This window comes from Paroedura picta, chromosome 12, assembly GCF_049243985.1.
Source record: "Paroedura picta isolate Pp20150507F chromosome 12, Ppicta_v3.0, whole genome shotgun sequence".
Lineage (NCBI taxonomy): Eukaryota > Metazoa > Chordata > Lepidosauria > Squamata > Gekkonidae > Paroedura > Paroedura picta.
The window spans coordinates 26,046,236-26,065,081 of record NC_135380.1 but is presented as its reverse complement, the minus strand read 5'-3'; the positions used below and the strand labels follow the sequence as shown (position 1 = coordinate 26,065,081).

Sequence of the window (18,846 nt, the reverse complement as noted above, 5' to 3'; positions counted from 1 at the left end):
TGTGCCACAGCACCCAGCCCCGTATGGCTTTGGTACATGCAGGCTCCTGGATCTCCAGCATAGCCTTTATGACTAGTCAAAGAGGACACCTCCTTCCTTTCTCACCAGAAAGGAAGTCTACTGCTATAGTGGTTGTCCTAGGAGACTGTGATGATTGAATAGGTTGCCAGTTCTGGATTGGGAAAGACCTGGAGATTTTGGGGTGGAGCCTGAGGAAGATGGGGTTTGGGGAGAGTAGACTTTTATGGTATTTAATGCCATAGAGCCCATCTTCCAAAGCAGCCATATTCTCCAGGTGAACTGATTTTTGTCACCTGGAGATTGACTGAAATCTTGGGATATCTCCAGCCACCACCTGTAAGTTGGCAACCCTAGACCTAAATAACTTGGTCTCTAAACTAGGCTTGCCAGCTAGGCTCTTCACTCCAGTTGGAGCAAAAATGGTGGCAGGGGGAGAGAGACATCACAATGACATCCTAGGAATTATTTTCTATCTATAGTAAAAACCATAGAGATGGAGGAAATTCCTAGAGCATTTTGACATCACTTCCTACCCCCCATTTTTGCTCCACTAGGAGCAAAGAGCAGAGGTCAGGAGCTAGGACTGTGAGACTGGCATTCTGCTATGTGTTTCCATTGGGATCCTTGGGTTTTTTGGTTGTGGTGCCCTGGACCCAACACCCTTTCCTGCAGTCACACAACAACTGTGGGGAAAGCATTTTTTAAATCCCCAGGAGACTTATCCTGCTTGGAACTATACTCATCTCTGTGCCTATAGCCTGTCCGGTCTAAGCACATGGATTACAATGGGTTTGCAGTTACTCTGCATAGGATTTTGTTGGCAGATACTTGTAATTATCTTACTGTAATCACTTGTTTATTTAATATTTGAAACATTTACCTTAAGCATGTAAAATCATCTACATTTGGCTATATTAAAGCCTATATTTTAGGTTTTGCTATATTATGTACATCTCTCATAGCCATGACCACATTGCTACTGAAGCCAGGAGCTCATTGCAGTATCATGCGGCTACTCCCTGCACTGTGGTGTCAACAAAACAAGGAATTGTCTTCCACGTCAACCCAGCCCTCTATTTGCAAAGATCCGTCTGAAATCCAATTGTTTAAATACATGGCATGAAACAGCTACACAGCTGTGGACCGTGAGCAGTGGGTAGCCACAGAAAAAGCAGGACTTGTACTCACCTGCGTCTGGGGCAATGCATTCACACTTATACATGGTCACATAGTCCGGTTTGAAATCTGAATTGATGGGATAGTAGTTAAAGGCTCCGATCATCTTCTTGATGGCATCGTAGATGAAGATGAAGCTAATAAGAGTGGAAAACCCCTCCTCGGTGAAGCGTGTGATGTACTTTATAATGAAGCTGGCATCTGTAGCCACCAGAATAAGGCACTGGAGAGCAGAGTGCAAGCCGATCCAGAGGCGGAACTCCATGTAGTCTATGTCATTACCCCTGCAATTGGGAACCACCAGAAGCTCAAATAAAAATAAAGCACTTCATGCACCTCCAAGGCTAGAACTTGCCTGCCATTGGATGTCACTTGTTTAGAGGCCAAACCCTTCTTAGGTAAGGTGACCAGATTTTAACATTGGTAAAGCGGGACACCATTGACTGGGGGGGGGGGGTTCTTGATTAAAAATTTGGTCCATATGGAGCAACAAAAATAGTATCGTTATATATATATATATATATATATATATATATATATATATATATATATATAAAATTTCAACATAAGTACAATTTGCTAGGTGTCCCCAGATGTCCCTCCAAAAGTGGGACAATCTGGTTACCTTATTCTTAGGGTAGGCTTGGTGTTGTGGTTAAGAGGTGGCTTCTAATCTGGCAAGCAGAGTTTGATTCCCAGCTCCTCCACATGCAGCCAGCTGGGTGACCTTGGACCAGTCACATTCCTGATAGTGCTGTTCTGACTGAGCAATCCTGTCAGAGCTCTCTCAGCCCCACCCACCTTACAGGGTGTCTGTTGTGGGAAGAGGAAGGGAAGGTGATTGTATGCCCCTTTGGGCAGTCTGGTTCTTCTTCTTTAAGTGATATTTTAATTAGATGAAAGTTAACATTTCCTGGAAGAGTCTTTCTCTTTCAGACCCGACCATTTCTAGATCTGATCTCTATCAAATTAATGACAGTGGTCATTCCCAGGTGTGTGATTCCAATAAACCTCTGCAACCAATGACTGCAGAAATGGGTTAATTCCCCCCACACTTTGTTACCTTTTGCCATTTTTAGATGTTTTCTGCTCTCTACCACACACATTTTTCATTTACAATAAAATACTGTAGATGTCTGCGGCTGACCGGAGGATTCAGATACTTCCTCCCCATCTTTTATGCTGCTACATTTCAATAAATGGCTGTATTTCTGCACCTATGGACTTCCCTTTATGTGGTACATATTGTGAATCGTTTATGTTTGAACAGTGTGATACACTTAAGGAACTGAATGGTGCTGCTATTTTTTAGGCTGTTCCATGACATGAATAGACCTTTTATACTGTTAAAGGTAAAAGTAAAGGTATTTTTAGGTTAAATAAATAAATAATAAAAATGAATACATTTTGGGGGGAGATATGGCCTTCTCTTTTCAGTGCTCTTCCCCACTTGTTGGGCACTCTTTTAAAGGTAAAGGTATCCCCTGTGCAAGCACCGAGTCATGTCTGACCCTTGGGGTGATGCCCTCTAGCGTTTTCATGGCAGACTCAATACTCTAGCGTTTTCATGGCAGACTTCCCCAGTCATTACCGTTTACCCTCCAGCAAGCTGGGTACTCATTTTACCAACCTCGGAAGGATGGAAGGCTGAGTCAACCTTGAGCCCACTGCTGGGATTGTACTCCCAGCCTCATGGGCAGAGCTTTCAGACTACATGTCTGCTGCCTTACGACTCTGCGCTGTTACATTTTATTAATTGGGACTTTCTATGATGCCACATTTCATAACTTAGTATGTTCTTGACGTATTTGGTGTTGTTTATAGCTGATGCACTGAATAATTTTGAACAGATTGTGCAGCAATATTTCATGCTTGGTATCATCAGGCAGAAATTTGGGATAGCCACAGGGTTTTTCTGATGTTCTGGGGCCAAGCAGAAGGAACTGGCATGGGGTCATATATATATCTATATGCACACACACATATTTTAGTCAGACAGTATTTATTCATGACAAATCCGTGTTGGCTTCTTCTAATCCATGCATTGTTTGCAAGATACTTACAAACTGATAGCTTGTGATAATCTTTTCTAACATATTCCCTGTCATCAACTGACAGAAGTTCTCAGAGTCCACCTGTTAGTCTCTTGAGTACTTTAGGATGCAAGCCATCCAGCCCTACAAACTTGAAGTATTGCAGGTAGCTAGCTGTCCCCTCCTATTCAATCAAGTTCAGGGGGTGATATTGGGGGTGGAGCACAGAAAAGAAGCTATGCAGTGACATTTTGCACAAAGAATCAACAGCTGGAGTTTGGGTCCATTGATGTGATCCCTGTTCTCAAATACATAAAAAATGCTTTCACTCACTTGCTGAAATCATAGAGCAGCTTCTCAAAGATAAGGATGGGTCCAGTACTGCTCAGGATAATGAGGGGCTGTCCAGCAAAAAAACAGAACACCGACCCTGCCATTGCTGTACCGAGGAAGCTCTCCATGACTCCCTAGTGGGGGTAAAATCATATTGATAAATGTCCGCTCCATCCTACAATGTCACCAACTGCACCTTCCTTTGACTAGTCTGTCCCTTTCAAGAGCATACCGTATATACTCGGCTATAAGCTCACCCGCATATAGGCCGAAGCACCCAATTTTACCACAAAATCTGGGCAAACTTATTGACTCACATATAAGCCAAGGATGGGAAATGCTCCATCATAGGCTCTCCAATCCAACCTCCTGCCCCCCCCCCAAATACAGAAAAGTCAAGAGGATGAATTGCTGCTGGTTTTTGTACCCCGCTTTTCACCCACAGAAACCAAAAGAATAGTTTGGAAGAAGTGATTAAGAAGAGGAAGAAGTGAAGGCAAAAGGGAATAAAAAAGATCAGAGTCCCTCAGTCAAACTGTTGATGCCCTACAAGCTGCCAGAGCAATGATTGGCTGGCTGGAGCAGGCTTTTATTTCAATTACTGTATATAGCCACGTATAAGCCGAGGAGGGCTTTTTCCAGTGTTAAAAAAGGTGTTGAAAAACAAGGCTTATATGTGAGTATATAAAGGTAAAGGTAAAGGTATCCCCTGTGCAAGCACCGAGTCATGTCTGACCCTTGGGGTGACGCCCTCTAGCGTTTTCTTGGCAGACTCAATACGGGGTGGTTTGCCAGTGCCTTCCCCAGTCATTACCGTTTACCCCCCAGCAAGCTGGGTACTCATTTTACCGACCTCGGAAGGATGGAAGGCTGAGTCAACCTTGAGCCGGCTGCTGGGATTGAACTCCCAGCCTTATGGGCAAAGCTGTCAGACAGCTGCCTTACCACTCTGCGCCACAAGAGGCTCATGTGAGTATATAGGGCATCTATTTAAAATTAAGATGAATATGAAGAATGTTACCATTACTCTTTTTCTTAAGTAATATCAGGGCTCTCTCAGCCTCACCCACCTCACAGGGTGTCTGTTGTGGGGAGAGGAAAGGGAAGCCGCTTTGAGCCTCCTTCGGGTAGAGAAAAGTGGCATATAAGAACCAACTCTTCTTCTTCTCTCCTTATCTTTAGTGTGTACATTGGTCATTCCAACTGCAAAGCCCAGATCATAGTACAAGATCATTTAGAGGGATACTACCAGATCATTTGGAGGGTGTTCCTTTTCTTATTACATCTCTCTTCACTCCTACAGAAGGTCAAGCAGGATGCAAGGTAGGCATGCTATCTGGATTGGGAAGCTACAATTAAGCTTGAGTAGAACCCAGTCTACTAACACAGTGTAGGTGTTGATGCAGTGAAGACTTGACCATTCCCAAAACCTCTCAGGTTTTGAGTCATCAGGAACCTGAATATCACATACCCACCTCCAGTGACTAGGTATCACTGCCTGTATTGCAACTCTCCACTTTGACTCAGACTTACCTGGTAATTTTCGGTGGCATCCCCTAGCAAGCCACCAAATGTGATGGCGTTTGTGATGCAGCCAAGGTAGATGAAGAGGATGGCAGAGATAGACTGGATATGAAAGGCCTCATAAAAATCACTGGGGAACCAAGGAAGCTTTCTCTTGATGTCCAAATACAGGCCACCACAAAACCTGGTAAAAATAACAGAGAAGACTGTGCACACATCACGCTAATGTAATACAAAATCCATGAATATATTATGCATCTCAAGCCACTTTGAATAGTGCCAGCTGGCTGCATGTGGTTGAGCAGGGAATCAAACCCGGCTCACCGGATTAGAAACCGCAACTCTTAACCATTACACCATGCTAGCTCTCAGTTTTGACAGGGGAATGCTTAGCATCCATCACCTATGCTCTTTCTCTCCCCATCCCCTGCTTTCTGTGCAAGTTCAGATCATCTGCCTTCCCTCCTGCTAATTGTGAAAAAGAGAAATTGCTCACCTTCCAGTCCAAACAAGCTCCTCCCCGATTTCATGCACAGCTGGCATTTCTTCATCTTCGCTGCCACTGCCCGCTCCCCCTCCACCACTGCCTCCGCTTGCTCCGCCGGCCGTGCCGTTCATCTGCCCTGCTTCACTCAGTGAAAACACAGATTTTCTATACAAATAGCAGAGAGGGTTAATAAACCTAGATTGCTTTCCCACAAGGGCTTTTTCATGCCGCTCAGGTATTGCTTTTCTGTAATAATAAGCTGGAAGTGGTTTAGAACTGTGGTTCTGCACCACAATTGGTGTAGTTGTCGATTCCCTTTACAGTCCTTTCATGTCCTGTCTCCGCACAGCAAGACCCTGAACTGAATTGTTTCTTCCTGGCTACTCACAATATGATAACTTAGTGAAATTATTATCTGCATCATTATTGTAATCAGCTGTTCAGAGAAACATTTCCTGGTCTCATTCCCCTTTGGGAGCACATAAACACATGAAGCCCCTATCTATCAAATGACACCTTTTGGCCTGTCCAAATCAGTAAGGTCTTCTCAGACTATCAGCAGCTCTCCAGAGTCTTAGGTTTTTCACAGCACCTGCAACCTGATCCCTTTAACTGCAGATGCTGGGGATTGAACCTGGGACCTTCTGCAGACCAAGAAGGTGGTTTATCACTGAGCCACAGCCTCTTTCCAGTCACACGCTGTTTAGAAATTTAGGGAGGTATGGACCATACTGCAAGGCATTTTAAACTGGAGGTGTTATTTGGAGAAAGCAATCAAAGTTATAATGGATATACTCAAAATATATTTGCTTTAGTGACTTTGGAATAGAACCTAAGAAAAACCCTGCTGGATTAGACCAGTGGTCCATCTAGTTCCGCATCCTGTTTCATACAGCAGCCAACCTCTAGGGTATAATAGCCAAGACACTGCCTCTGAGCCCCTGGCATTACAATGCCTCCTGCTTCGGAATATGGAAATTCTTCTTTTCCACCATAGTTGAAGGATCTATCCACAAATCTTTCTAATTACCTTGAAAATCCAGCTGACCATGACCGTTTATGTGCTGGAGGTTTCATACCAGGCTGCAGGCTGGAGTTGTAGTCGTGGCAGGTTGCCCCACCTCTTCCTGCACCCACATGGGGGAGCATTTGGCCCGGTGCGCCTCATCCACCCCCGATCTGTGCTCCTGACAGGGGGCTGGGGAAGTGAAGTTCCCAGTGCATAAACGGTCCCTGACTACCTTACGTCAGGTAACCACAGGCATTATGAAACTGAGTCCCTTACCTCTTATCAGCAGAGGGCAATTTCTTGGGTGGTTCTATCCTGATGTTTGGATCCCATTCCCCAGGTGGAAGAACAATGACCTCATCCAAAAACTCGTCAATTCCTGCTATCAGATCATCTCTGTCTCTAGCTTTGTAGGCAACATCACTGAACAGCTGTAGGTATAAAGAGAGAGGAATTGTTGTTGCGCAGGACAAAGAAGAAAAGGCAGGGACCAGCAATTCTTCTACTCATTATCTGTGTTAGTTGCTCTTCCATTCCGAATATATACCATGGAAAGCAAATAATTCTAGAAAGATAGCTGTGTTAGTCTCTTGTACCAAAATTATATAAGATTCCAGTAACACCATAAAGACGAATATAATTTGTTTCTGCATGAGCTTTTGAGAGTCAGATCTCACTTCTACAAGTGGGTAGAAGTGTACATCCAGCAGAAGGGAAGAAAAATATAGAGAAGGTGGTGTAAAAAAAATTTATCTGAAGAGAATGTTTTCCCAGACTAGGTGTGAGATGTTATCCACCACCAACAGCAGAGTAGAATAAACATTAAATATGGAACAAGGTGGAATGAGAGAGTGGAACAAAATGCTTACTTACTTTTATTGATACGGTCATTGACCAGTAAAATTTCTGACATATTGTAATAAAGATAAACATGTTAAAATTGGGGTCAACAATGGAGAATGACACCATTCCACTTCTAAATAAATCCCATACAAATGTTAAATTAATTCAGACAAAATCAGCTTACAAAAACATAATGTACAGGAAATATGAAATGCCCAACAATGTATATATAAGAACAACACCATAATTATAAGAACAGATATAAAATACCCAGCACAACATAAGTATAAAACCTAGATCACAACTATGAAAAATACAACATCATTGGTTACTGCTCAGGTTGTTAAAAAAAAACTTTGAGAAAATCTGCTGTGCAGTAGCACAGAAGGCAGATGGAACAAATTAACAACCATAAGGGGTGGAGCAAGTGAGTGAACACTGCCAGAGAGTTGGTTTCAGAGGGAAGCCATGTTGGTCTGTGGTAGAACAAGTAGATTCGAATCCGGGAGCATCTTAAAGGCCACCAAGATTTTCAGAAAGCTGACAAAAGAAGCCTTAAAAGAAAGCTCATGCCATGAAAATCTGGTTGGTCTCTAAGCTCCTAGTGGGCTCAAATCTAGCTGTTTGACAGTGAGTTAGGAATCCAAGGTGCTTGTTAAACCCTGGTTGGAGTTATCTCACTGAAAGCTCATGCTAAAATAAAAATTCTTAGTCGTTAAGGGGCTACTGGACTCATGTGCAATTAAATACCCTGCGTGGGCACATGCAAATATTTAAGGAGTGGGATGATACTATCATAACCTTGGGAAAGGATGTGAATCAGGAGCAATCCAATAACATCTGGTTCACACCTTGGGCAAAGTTTACCATCTTTCTGCACAGTATACAGAACATACTTGCCAGTTACAGCAATTAAATTAATGTATGGTTAGCTTTTGACCCTAAGGAAGTACCTCAAGGAGGCACCAATGCATGTGAAATGTACTTACATCATCCACCATGAGAGTGGCAATGGCTCTACCAATTTCGTTGTAGGATTTTGATTTCCCTGACGGACCCAGAAGAATAAACAGGAATCTGGTGAAAGAAAAAAGCTTATGCGCTGAAGATCATTCGCAAGCATTTTCCTTTGCAAGGTTTTCAATGTACAAGCCCCAGATCTAAGGACTGTGTTACTACAAATTAGGTTTTGCTGCCTCTACTTATTCTAGGAGTCTAAGAGAGTTCTTTCCCTTTCAGTAGCTAATAACAAGGACAGTCTATTACGAAGGCCCTGATCTGGATGGCCTAGACTGGTCAGCCCCCAGAAGTTAAGGTAGGTAGAGCCCTGGTTAGTATTTGAATAGAAAACCACCCAGAAATCCCAGCTCTGCAGAGGCAGGCAATGGTAAACCACCTCTGCCATAGGATGAAATATCTTTGCTTAGCTTCAATTTGGGGGGATTTTGGGGAAGGGCGAAATCTCCAGAGTCCAAGATCACAAACCTAATTAAAAACAATACAAATTTAACAAAACATTTTGTAGATCTCCCATAAGAATCTGTGGTATAAAAATATGTAGAAATGTTATTCTGAATAATATTTCTGAGAGAATCCTTTTGTGGGATGGAATTCAAATTGTGACATTATTGGGATAAAAATGCCAGAAGTTGCTGCTCTTGACCACCCATTCTTTTTGGGGAAATGCTCATTTGCTTTTTAAATAATGCACTTACCTAGTTGGGACAGGCACTTCCGTCACCCCACCCAGCATGGTGGACTGAATGAGTCGCACAAATGCCACAAATGGCTTGTCCAGGAAGTCCACTTCACCCACCAGTACGTTAGAGGCTTCAGCATCTTTGGGAATCTTCTTTATGAATTTATTTTTAAGCTGTGAATCAAGAAAAGTGTTTCTTAGAAGCTCAGGAATGCCTCATTTCTTTTGTTTCATCTCTACAATGACCTTTGAATAGCACTCACATGGGGAGCACTGAATATTTGGCCATCAGGAGCTCCCTCAAGAGAAAGGAGACCACTGCTCTTAAGCACCAGAATGTCTGGATCTCCTGAAGAATTTGGCAATACTTAGTTGCATGATATTGGGTTGGATCCAGTGACAAATCTCCCCTTGTGCTAGAGCTCTTGTGCAAGGGGAAATGCAAGAAAATGATGTAGTGCTGCATGCACTAAAACTGAAAGAATGCATTCCTATTTGCAATTCTGATTGTACAAGACTTGTCTAGAGTCAAAAAGGACTCTGGAGAGGAACACAAAAATGTTCTAAATAAGTAAATGTTTGGGCACTATAGTATATGGGGATGAAAGCACCAGGTGCTACATAAAATCCTGCACAAGTGGAAGTGTACTCAGCCAGCTTTGTGTTTCCACTTGCACCTTAATGGATCTGAGACAATTTTTCATGTGAAATTTTCAGAGGAATTTACAGGGGAATTTTCAGCAAACCTCTCAAAATTTCACTTCTATAGGTTTTATAACCCAAGATCACTTTTTCTCCAAGCATCCCTTTAAACTTTCAATTTGAATCCAGGCCAGGCCAATATTTCTATAGTTTTCCCCCTCAGTACTTCACATACATCACCTCAGCTTTCCTCACAAGAACCCTCTAAAGCTGGCTTGTGTGCCTACTGTCACATTCGTATTCTAGAAGAAGGGGAGATATGAGTTTGGGCCGTAGTGACCTGCAAAGGGCCATCTGGTGAGTTTATGGCTGAGTGAAGATTGGAATCAGGAACCTCTCACCACTGTGCTTCAACAGTTCTTAATCACTCGGGGGCCTTGATCTCGTGGGAAGTTGTGGAATAAATCACATAGATCATAAATGACACAGGGGAACCCACATGAGAGAGCTCTTTGTTTTATTGTCTGCTTAGAAAAAGACCTTTGGGGGTCAAGCCACTTCCTCTACTCTACTTCATAAGGGTCTTCCTTTGCCTTTGACCACTCTGCTCTGATTGTGCCATGACTCCTCCTGATCTTTCTAATCTTTTCTGCAGGCAAGGCAGGCGGGGAGTCTCAAATGATAAATCTGTCCCTCTGTCTCTCGGCCCCGTGGCCATCTTATTATTATTAGTCTAAAAAAGATTCCAAAACCCCCCAGGCTGGGGTTTATCATAATCTATATACTGGCAGGAGGAGAGGCATGTGAGTTAGGGGGATACCTCCCCTCCTTTTAGCCACCCCCTTTCTTCTAAGCTTTTAAATCCATACTGGGGGGGGGAAGCCAATAAAGCTTTAGGAATAAGCAGAGACCCAGAGTTAACAGCAGCCTCTAAGCTTCAAGGAAAACGCCGTGTAAAAGTCCCTTTGTAGTGACCCTACTAGGCTGATTAAGCCCAGGGTTCTTTGGGAACTAAATACTTTGCATACCTCAGTGTTAACCCTCACGAGGGCCACTGTGCAAAGTGTTACACTTGGATCAGAATAGGAGGGGAAGGCGGCTTCCACATGGCATAGAGTCCGCCTGTGGCTTTCGTCACTGCTGAAAATGCGCTGCAGCATGCTTCAGCGATGGAGCTTCCCCACGAGATTTGACTTCTACAGCCCCTTGCGTTTGCCTTTGGTCTGCACTTCCCCAGTAGTTCCTACCACCTTATAACACTATAGCACTTGAAAAATCTGCCCTTGAAAATTTCTGCAGTGGCAGGGTGGGGACAATGATGAGCAGGAGAACCCAGTGCCAGCCAAATGGCACCAGTTGTTTTTTTGGGGGGGAGGGCTTTGAAAAGGCAGATGGCAGTACTTGGAGTGTGCTCATCCCCAAAACAATTGGAGCAGAGCAGGGAAAGGACTGCCAAAGCACAAATAAAGGATGGTGTCAGATGCATGCTCCATCCCAAAAAGGATGCTCCAGTTTGGAAGACAAAGTGGAGGGAAGTCTTCATGTGGAAGCAGCTGAGCATGTGAACTCCTCTCCTCTTGAGAGCAGCTCCTGAGCCTTCTGCGGCTGCCTGAGAGGTAGAAATTCTTAATTTTCTCCTCACTGGAGATGAAGAAATCAATCTGTTCTCCATGTGCATTTAAAATATGATGTGCAACCCCCCCCCAAAAAAAAAATGCGGGAAATCCATGGCTACTCCTATGGTATAAGAAGAAGAGTTGGTCTTTATATCCTGCTTTTCTCTGCCTAAAATAGTCTCAGATTGGTTTACAATCGCCTTTTCTTTCCTCTCCTCACAACAGACCCCCTGTGAGGTGGGTGAGGCTGAGAGAGCCCTGATATCACTGCTCGGTCAGAACAGCTTTATCAGGGCTGTGCCGAGCCCAAGGTCATCCAGCTGGCTGCATGTGGGGGAGTGTGGAATCAAACCTGGCTTGCCAGAATAGAAGCTGCCAGACTTAACCACCACACCATACTTGTACAATCCTGCCACAATTATTTCTTTATCTCCCATTCTTTAACAAACAATGAGGGTCACCTTACAGAAGTCACACATTCTCTCAGCCTAGCTTATCTCACAGGATTGTTGTGAGGATAATACGAGGAAGAGAGAACCATGATTACAGATCAGAGCACCATGGGATAAAAATATACAAAGTAGACAGTTTATGGCTAATAACCACCATTCATCAAAGGCTCACTTGAGCAAGCTTCTTCTAATAATCAGTACCTGTTCTTAGCTATGCAAAAGCCTACACCATCCTCAATTGCTTGCATTCATTCTTGTTGATCATAACTTTTCCCTTCTTGATATTATCTCTGGAATTAATTATATTAGAACATAGATTCATCAATGTGTGCATTCATTTTGCCCAGCCAATAATTATGTCAGACATCAGGTCTTCCTAGAGAACAGTCAACCTGTGGGTTAATATTCCACCTATTCCTGTTAGGACTAGTTTTAAGAAGACACATGACTGTCCTATGATATACAAACATCCCTGGAGCCGTGGACAGCTGGTTAAACATACATTGTATACATGGACATTTGGAAAAGAAAATACATGGTTGGGTTTGCTTGAACAAGTCCTCATAACAAACAGAAAACATGGTTGAATATGAGGGTTCAAATTCTCTACAACGTGAGAAGCCAATTATGACACTTCAAAAGCAAAACCTGGCTCTCATAAAGGGATGGTCAGGGATGTCCTACCTGATCTGTGCTTGGAGTATCCGTGATGTCATTCATGCTTCTGCTTTGGGCATGGCCTAAAGGGGTAAAATACATCCAATGTGAGAAGCTTTTTTGTTTACTACAAGGGTGGGGAAACTCAGGATCCTGGGTGAAAAAAAGGTCTCCATTCATCTTTTCCATGCAACCCACTACTTCTACTCCCTGAATGTCCTCATTAGTCAGAAAGGGTATGGCCACTGTCCCATTATGGGGGAAGGGGAAGTTTGTGCCTAGCTAGGAAGGGGAAGTTTGTGCCTAGAGAACTTTCCTGCACAGATGAGGACAGCTGCTTTCCATCCCTGGTTGACATGCTCAGCCTAGAACAGGGGTAGTCAAACTACGGCCCTCCAGATGTCCATGGACTACAATTCCCAGGAGCCCCTGCCAGCAAATGCTGGCAGGGGGCTCCTGGGAATTGTAGTCCATGGACATCTGGAGGGCTGCAGTTTGACTACCCCTGGCCTAGAAAGTGGAACCTCATGAGTTTCTGGGGACATCAGTTCAACCTTCATGCCATACTCAAGTTGTTATTAATTACCTATTACTCACATTTCTAAATTAAATGACTCAATGCAACTGACAATTTTAAAAACCGCAATGGGAACAAACATTCACAGTTAAATCAAGCAAAACAATACAATGGGAAATTAACATAACACACCCAAAACAAGCCAGCATCAAATGAATATAAGATTATCATAAAACTCCATCTTCACTCAATCCTAAATAAGTAGGTCTTGCATCACGCAGAACAGACATCAATAGCAAGGCTTTTTCCTTCAAGTGAATGCTATTAGTAAAAACACCTTTAGTAAGTAGGCAAAGGGGAGAGAAGCTGGTTTTTCTACCCCGCTTATCACTATGCAAAGGAGTCTCAAAGTGGCTCACGACTGCCTCCCGTTCCAATTTAATTCCATGTGCAGTGGATTACCAAAAAAGGCAACAGTGCAAAAGGGTCCTCATGGGGAGCAGCCCCAGAGCGAATGTATTGCAGGGACCCGAACAAGCCTCAAATCACCCCATTGGTTGTTTCCAGTCTAGGACAGTTTTATGCTGCTGCACCATTCCTTTCCAACAGCCAGTCGTGTGATATTTAATACAACGCTACAGTCTCCGTAACAATCTGGCGATGCCCATTTGCGTGGAAAAAACTATAGTGGATGTTTACTCAGAAATATGCCCTGAGCAGCCATGGGTTGTTTTGCTCTCTTTCCAATTTGCCTAATTAGCTACTTTGATGTGCATTTCCCTGAACCTTCCCTTAATTCGCAGCTTTTGCTATCTTGGGATGGTGATGGTGGTGAGGATTACATTTGCATCTGCTGCAAAAAAAACCTCTGTAATTGTCTGTTCATTTCCCCCCCTCCCTTCCCTTTCACAGCTCACTGCTTCTTGTTTTGGAGGTTAATTAATTGCTTCCTCGTCACCTGCAGCAGCCTGAAGAACACTACACCTAAATGCACTGGTGGCTGTGAGGATGAGGATTATTATTAATCTTGAAGGCCCACGTGACTGCTCATTAATGTGCTACATTATTATTGCACTTCAGTGGGTATGAAAATGGTGGCTAAGAAAATACAAGAACAAGAAATTAACGGGCGATCACTTTGCCAGCCTCCAGGGACTGACTGGAGATTTGGTGGAATCACATCTGACTCCAGGCTATGGAGATTAGTTCCCTTGGAGGAAATGGCTGCTTTGGAAGGTACATTATATGCACCTATGGCATTATATACCACGGGGGTTCCTCTCTTCTCTCCCCAGGAATTTCCCAACCTGGAGCTGGAAATCTTAAGAGAAACTAGTAATTAACATCTCCCTCTACAACAAGGACTCGTTAAAGGAATAATAGATTAATTTAACCAAATGAAAGAGGAACATTTAAGGAGACAGTAACCATCAGAAGATCTGATAGTGGGACTGAGAAGAGCAGGATTTGGGGACCTCAGCAAAGTCTGAAAGTTCATTCACTGAAGCTGCTATATAGTCCAGGGAAATTGAGATCTGGGCAGCCCCATGAATGGGGTTTGGGGATGAGCATTAGGGTTGTCAGCTCTGGGTTGGGAAATCTCTGAAGATGTTGGGGGTAGGACCTGAGGAGGGAACAGTTTGGGGAGGGGCTTCAATGGGGCATAATGCCATAGAATCCACCTTCCAAAGTGGCCATTTTCTCCAGGCGGAACCGATCACTGTTGATTGGAGATCAGCTGTAATAGCAGGAGATCTCCAACGGGTTGGCAACCCTACTGGCACCACAATTGTCTTCCAAGTAAAAAAAAAAACAATAACATCAGCACAGAAAACAATGGGATGCAGTGGGTTGGAAATATTGTTGTCTAGATTCTCTGTCAACAAGGATTGAATGAATTTCGGTTCTAAATGAAACAGTTAGTGTAGGAAGGTGCACAGCCAATATTTCCCCCACCCTGCTCTCATCACATTAATTCAGTTCTGTGGACTGCCCTTGAGGCACAGAGAGATCAGGGTGGCCACTCCTGCCTCAGTTCGGCATCAGAAACCATCATTTCTCCCATGAAATGCAAGGCTGCATAAATGTTTAATAATGTGTGTCTTCTTCCAGTCATTGAGTTGCCACGATCAATTATTCCTTGCCTATTCATTTTTTCTTCTAATTCTCTATGACAGGAAGGACTGGTGTAAAACTCACGCAATCGCCCATAACTTGCACTCTGCCTCATCCTGAGGTCCTCAGCAGAGCGGTGAAAGCTGGCCCCAGCAGCAGGACTCCGGGTAGGGCTGCGATCTGTGAACCGAAACACAGGAAACCACCATTAGGGACGGGCACCGAACCAGCAAAATGGAGTTTGTTTCAGTTTCTGGTGTGCCTGGTTCATGAGCCATGAACTGTCATGAACTTTTAAGAGTTAAACAAATTGGCTCAGTTAGTGAGGTTTGTGATGTGGCAGAAACTGAGAACTGTGTTTGCAAGGCTGGAGAATTCCGTGCCCCCCCCCCCTCCTGCCCCCGTTGCTTTGAGGTTTGGTAAACATTTTCTTATGAGCCTCTTGTGGCGCAGAGTGGTAAGGCAGCCGTCTGAAAGCTTTGCCCATAAGGCTGGGAGTTCGATCCCAGCAGCCGGCTCAAGGTTGACTCAGCCTTCCATCCTTCCGAGGTCGGTAAAATGAGTACCCAGCTTGCTGGGGGGTAAAACTGTAATGACTGGGGAAGGCACTGGCAAACCACCCCGTATTGAGTCTGCCATGAAAACGCTAGAGGGCGTCACCCCAAGGGTCAGACATGACTCGGTGCTTGCACAGGGGATACCTTTACCTTTACCTTTAAACATTTTCTTTGAGGCCAAACAGTCTGTCTGGAAATGTATCCATTCACAAGCCAGCATAAATCTCAACAAACTGCTTGAAAGTTTGTGAATGTGCTTGTTGACCTGCCACAAACTTCAATTTGCAAACCATAAACCGGCTAAATTTCATTACACATTTCAGTTCTTGAGCTGGTTCATGCCAATCCCTGCCTTATATGGAATGAGACCACTGGTCCATCAAAGTCAATACTGTCTACTCTGGCTGGCAGTGGTTCTCAAAGTGTCACCTCCTACCTGACATTTTAAACTGGGACCCTCTAGATGCCAAGCACATGCTCTACCACCAAAACACAGCTCCTCCTTAGATACAGTGTGTACTTGCATTAACATGCTGACATGGGTAGGAGGCTGTGGGTGCCAGCAGATGTTAACTAGGGAGAGAATGTATAAATCACCCTTATCCCAAGGTTCCTTTCAGCTAAGGAAGGAAGATTATCAAAGTTTACTGCCATAATATAACAATGTTGGCAACCTGGAGTGACTCAGAATGGTAGCTACTCACTCGTGCTTGAGACAGATTTGCCAATATCTGCCAATGATCGGTGAATAGGTTTCTTGGTCTGGTGACGGTGCTTCCTCAAGAGCACGTAACTTATTTTTTCCCGTAGTTCTGGTGTTAGCAAGCCATCTTCGATTTGCTTTTCAATGATATCATCTGAGAAAATTAAATCAGATTTTTTAAAACTTAGAAATCCATCTGATGTGTAAAACCAGTCCCAGACTACCATTTCTTAATACCCCTTAAAATAAATATGTTCAAAGTGCCACATTTCCTCCAAAGCATTGCAGAAATGATGATTGCACAAACACATAAGTTGCATGCTGCACTGCATGCCGAGTCAGATATCTGCAGAGATGTCTATAACACAGTGAGGCATGCCTGCTCCTCACCTGGCCTGTTCCTCACCTGGTTATCCTACAACACATGATGGAACATTCTTTAGAATGCCAAACACAATGTTTATAAGTGGTGTCAGCTCACACATCAACTGTCAGAGAGATGCCTGTATATACCTACTTGAATCACCAGGCCATGTCAGACAACCAGCAGGAGTTGGGGAAGGGGAGCAAGGGGCATATGAGGGCACTGGTGCTGAGGGTGCAGTAAAGTCACTTCTAGGAAAAACTGGAACTGAAGTCATGGTGTTCAAGGATTCATCATAGAGTTTCTGGTCATATCTGCACTTACATTTTTGCCCACTGTAAATCCTGCTGAATTCAGATTGATTTGAACCTGAATCTACAGCCTTCCTTTTTTTCCCACCTGAAACAGGTAGCCCATCTGCATTTGCATTGTCCCAATTTCCGGTCTCCTTCCCTTTTGATTGGGGGGGGGGGGTGGCAGTTAAGCTCCAGCTGGCTTTGAAGGAGCACAACACTGGAGAGGGGTTTATTTCCTACCTTTTGTCCCCTGACTATACAGCCAGAGCAAGCAGCCAGGATAAGGGCAAGTGGAGCATAGGGCTGCTTGTTTATATTTCTTTTCCTGCATGAGTGGGTGGGGGGTGGAGAGGGTGAGGCAGCAGCTTCACAGAGAACAAGAAGGGGAACGTAAATCCAAAAGGCAAATCTCTGCTCATAGATGTGTGGGCTTTTGGAGTGCAGTCACTTTATAACAGATCCCAAAATGAGGGCAAAAATATATCCTGACAGGGAATGGCAACTGGAAACAAGTTTTCCTGCAGACTTTGAATTGATGTCCTGACCAATCAGTGACAGACTGCTTCATTATGTCAGCAGAGAAGGGGAAGGATGTTAATCCAGCAAAACACTGACATCTACACTTGCTTTTGGAGTGCTTTTCTCAGATGGAGCAAGTTATATCCACTCCTGGATAATGTGGAGAAAAGGTAGTGTCATTGAGGACTTGACTATGGATATTGCATAAGGAAAATTTAAAGCACCCAAAATCAAAATGGAAATTGAATGAAGTGTGGAGTGGGAAGGGGGGTATTCAGCCTGGGAGAGGATAAAAAGCAAAGTGCAGACTCAACCCTAGAGTAACATGACATCACTTCCATTTCCTTCAAGGAAATGACATCATTGTACATTTGATTTCAATGTTAATTTTTTCCCCTTCTGTCATAGCTTGGTGCAGTATCAGGCAATGGGGGACAGCTCAAAGTTTCTGTAGGAGGCTAGGCAATCCTAGCACCAGCCATAAAACTGGAATTAATACATCTAACAATCTTAATATATACCATCTTGGTGTAGTGGGTGGGAGCAGCAACTTCTAATCTGGCGAGCCGGGATTGATTCCTCGCTCCCCACATGCAGCCAGCTGGGTGACCTTGGGCTAGTCACAGCCCTGATAAAGCTGTTCTGACTAACCAGTAATATCAGGGTTCTCTCAGCCCCACCTCCCTCACAGGGTATCTGTTGTGGGGAGAGGAAAGGGAAGGTGACTGTAAGCCACTTTGAGACTCTTGCTAAAGAAAAGTGACACATAAAAACCAATTCTTCTTCTTAATCTGCCTTTTGGATAGCTAATATTTCAAAACTGCTATCCAGTGCTTTGTTTCCCACACTTTGTCACTCGATTCTAAATTTGTATCTTTCATTCTGTGGCTTACAGTCCAAACGTTGTGACTATTGACTAAAATCCATTGCTTGCTTTCTAACCCAGGGAGGCTGTTGCCTCAGTAGTGGCTGAAATCCCTTTTTTTAAGAACCACATTTAGAGTTCTGCTATTGTGGGGAAGACTCTGGTTGGATCCTGAAATACCTATGATTTGGGGCAAAGAGTACCCATCTAGGTCAAGCATCACTGTCCCCGTCTGCAGGCAGGTGCGTAGCTCAAACAGGCTATGTAAGGATAATGTCGACACGTGAGGCTTGCTCCATCTCTCCCCTCCTTCTTCCACCTTCTCTTCAAACTTAATCCACCTGGAACAAAGGAAGAAGCAGCCGTGAATGACTGGGCATAAATCTACAGACCGTAGAGGCAGACATCAGACCTTGGT

The 18,846-nt window shown here is 43.9% G+C and overlaps 1 protein-coding gene across 5 annotated transcripts in view; it reads right to left on the bottom strand.

The window, feature by feature from the left end:
• SLC4A5 (solute carrier family 4 member 5) overlaps positions 1-18,846 on the bottom strand; it is a 64,762-nt gene that overhangs the window by 25,888 nt on the left and 20,028 nt on the right. For all 5 annotated transcript variants that reach the window (XM_077305787.1, XM_077305786.1, XM_077305784.1 and 2 more), the window contains exons 3-13: positions 18,609-18,769; positions 16,386-16,538; positions 15,209-15,304; positions 12,520-12,575; positions 9,142-9,299; positions 8,416-8,503; positions 6,860-7,014; positions 5,584-5,739; positions 5,097-5,271; positions 3,564-3,697; positions 1,210-1,481 (exon numbers count right to left, since the gene is read on the bottom strand). In XM_077305787.1, coding sequence (XP_077161902.1) covers positions 1,210-1,481; positions 3,564-3,697; positions 5,097-5,271; positions 5,584-5,739; positions 6,860-7,014; positions 8,416-8,503; positions 9,142-9,299; positions 12,520-12,575; positions 15,209-15,304; positions 16,386-16,538; positions 18,609-18,769 — 1,604 coding nt within the window. The remainder of the gene's footprint in view (positions 1-1,209; positions 1,482-3,563; positions 3,698-5,096; positions 5,272-5,583; positions 5,740-6,859; positions 7,015-8,415; positions 8,504-9,141; positions 9,300-12,519; positions 12,576-15,208; positions 15,305-16,385; positions 16,539-18,608; positions 18,770-18,846) is intronic.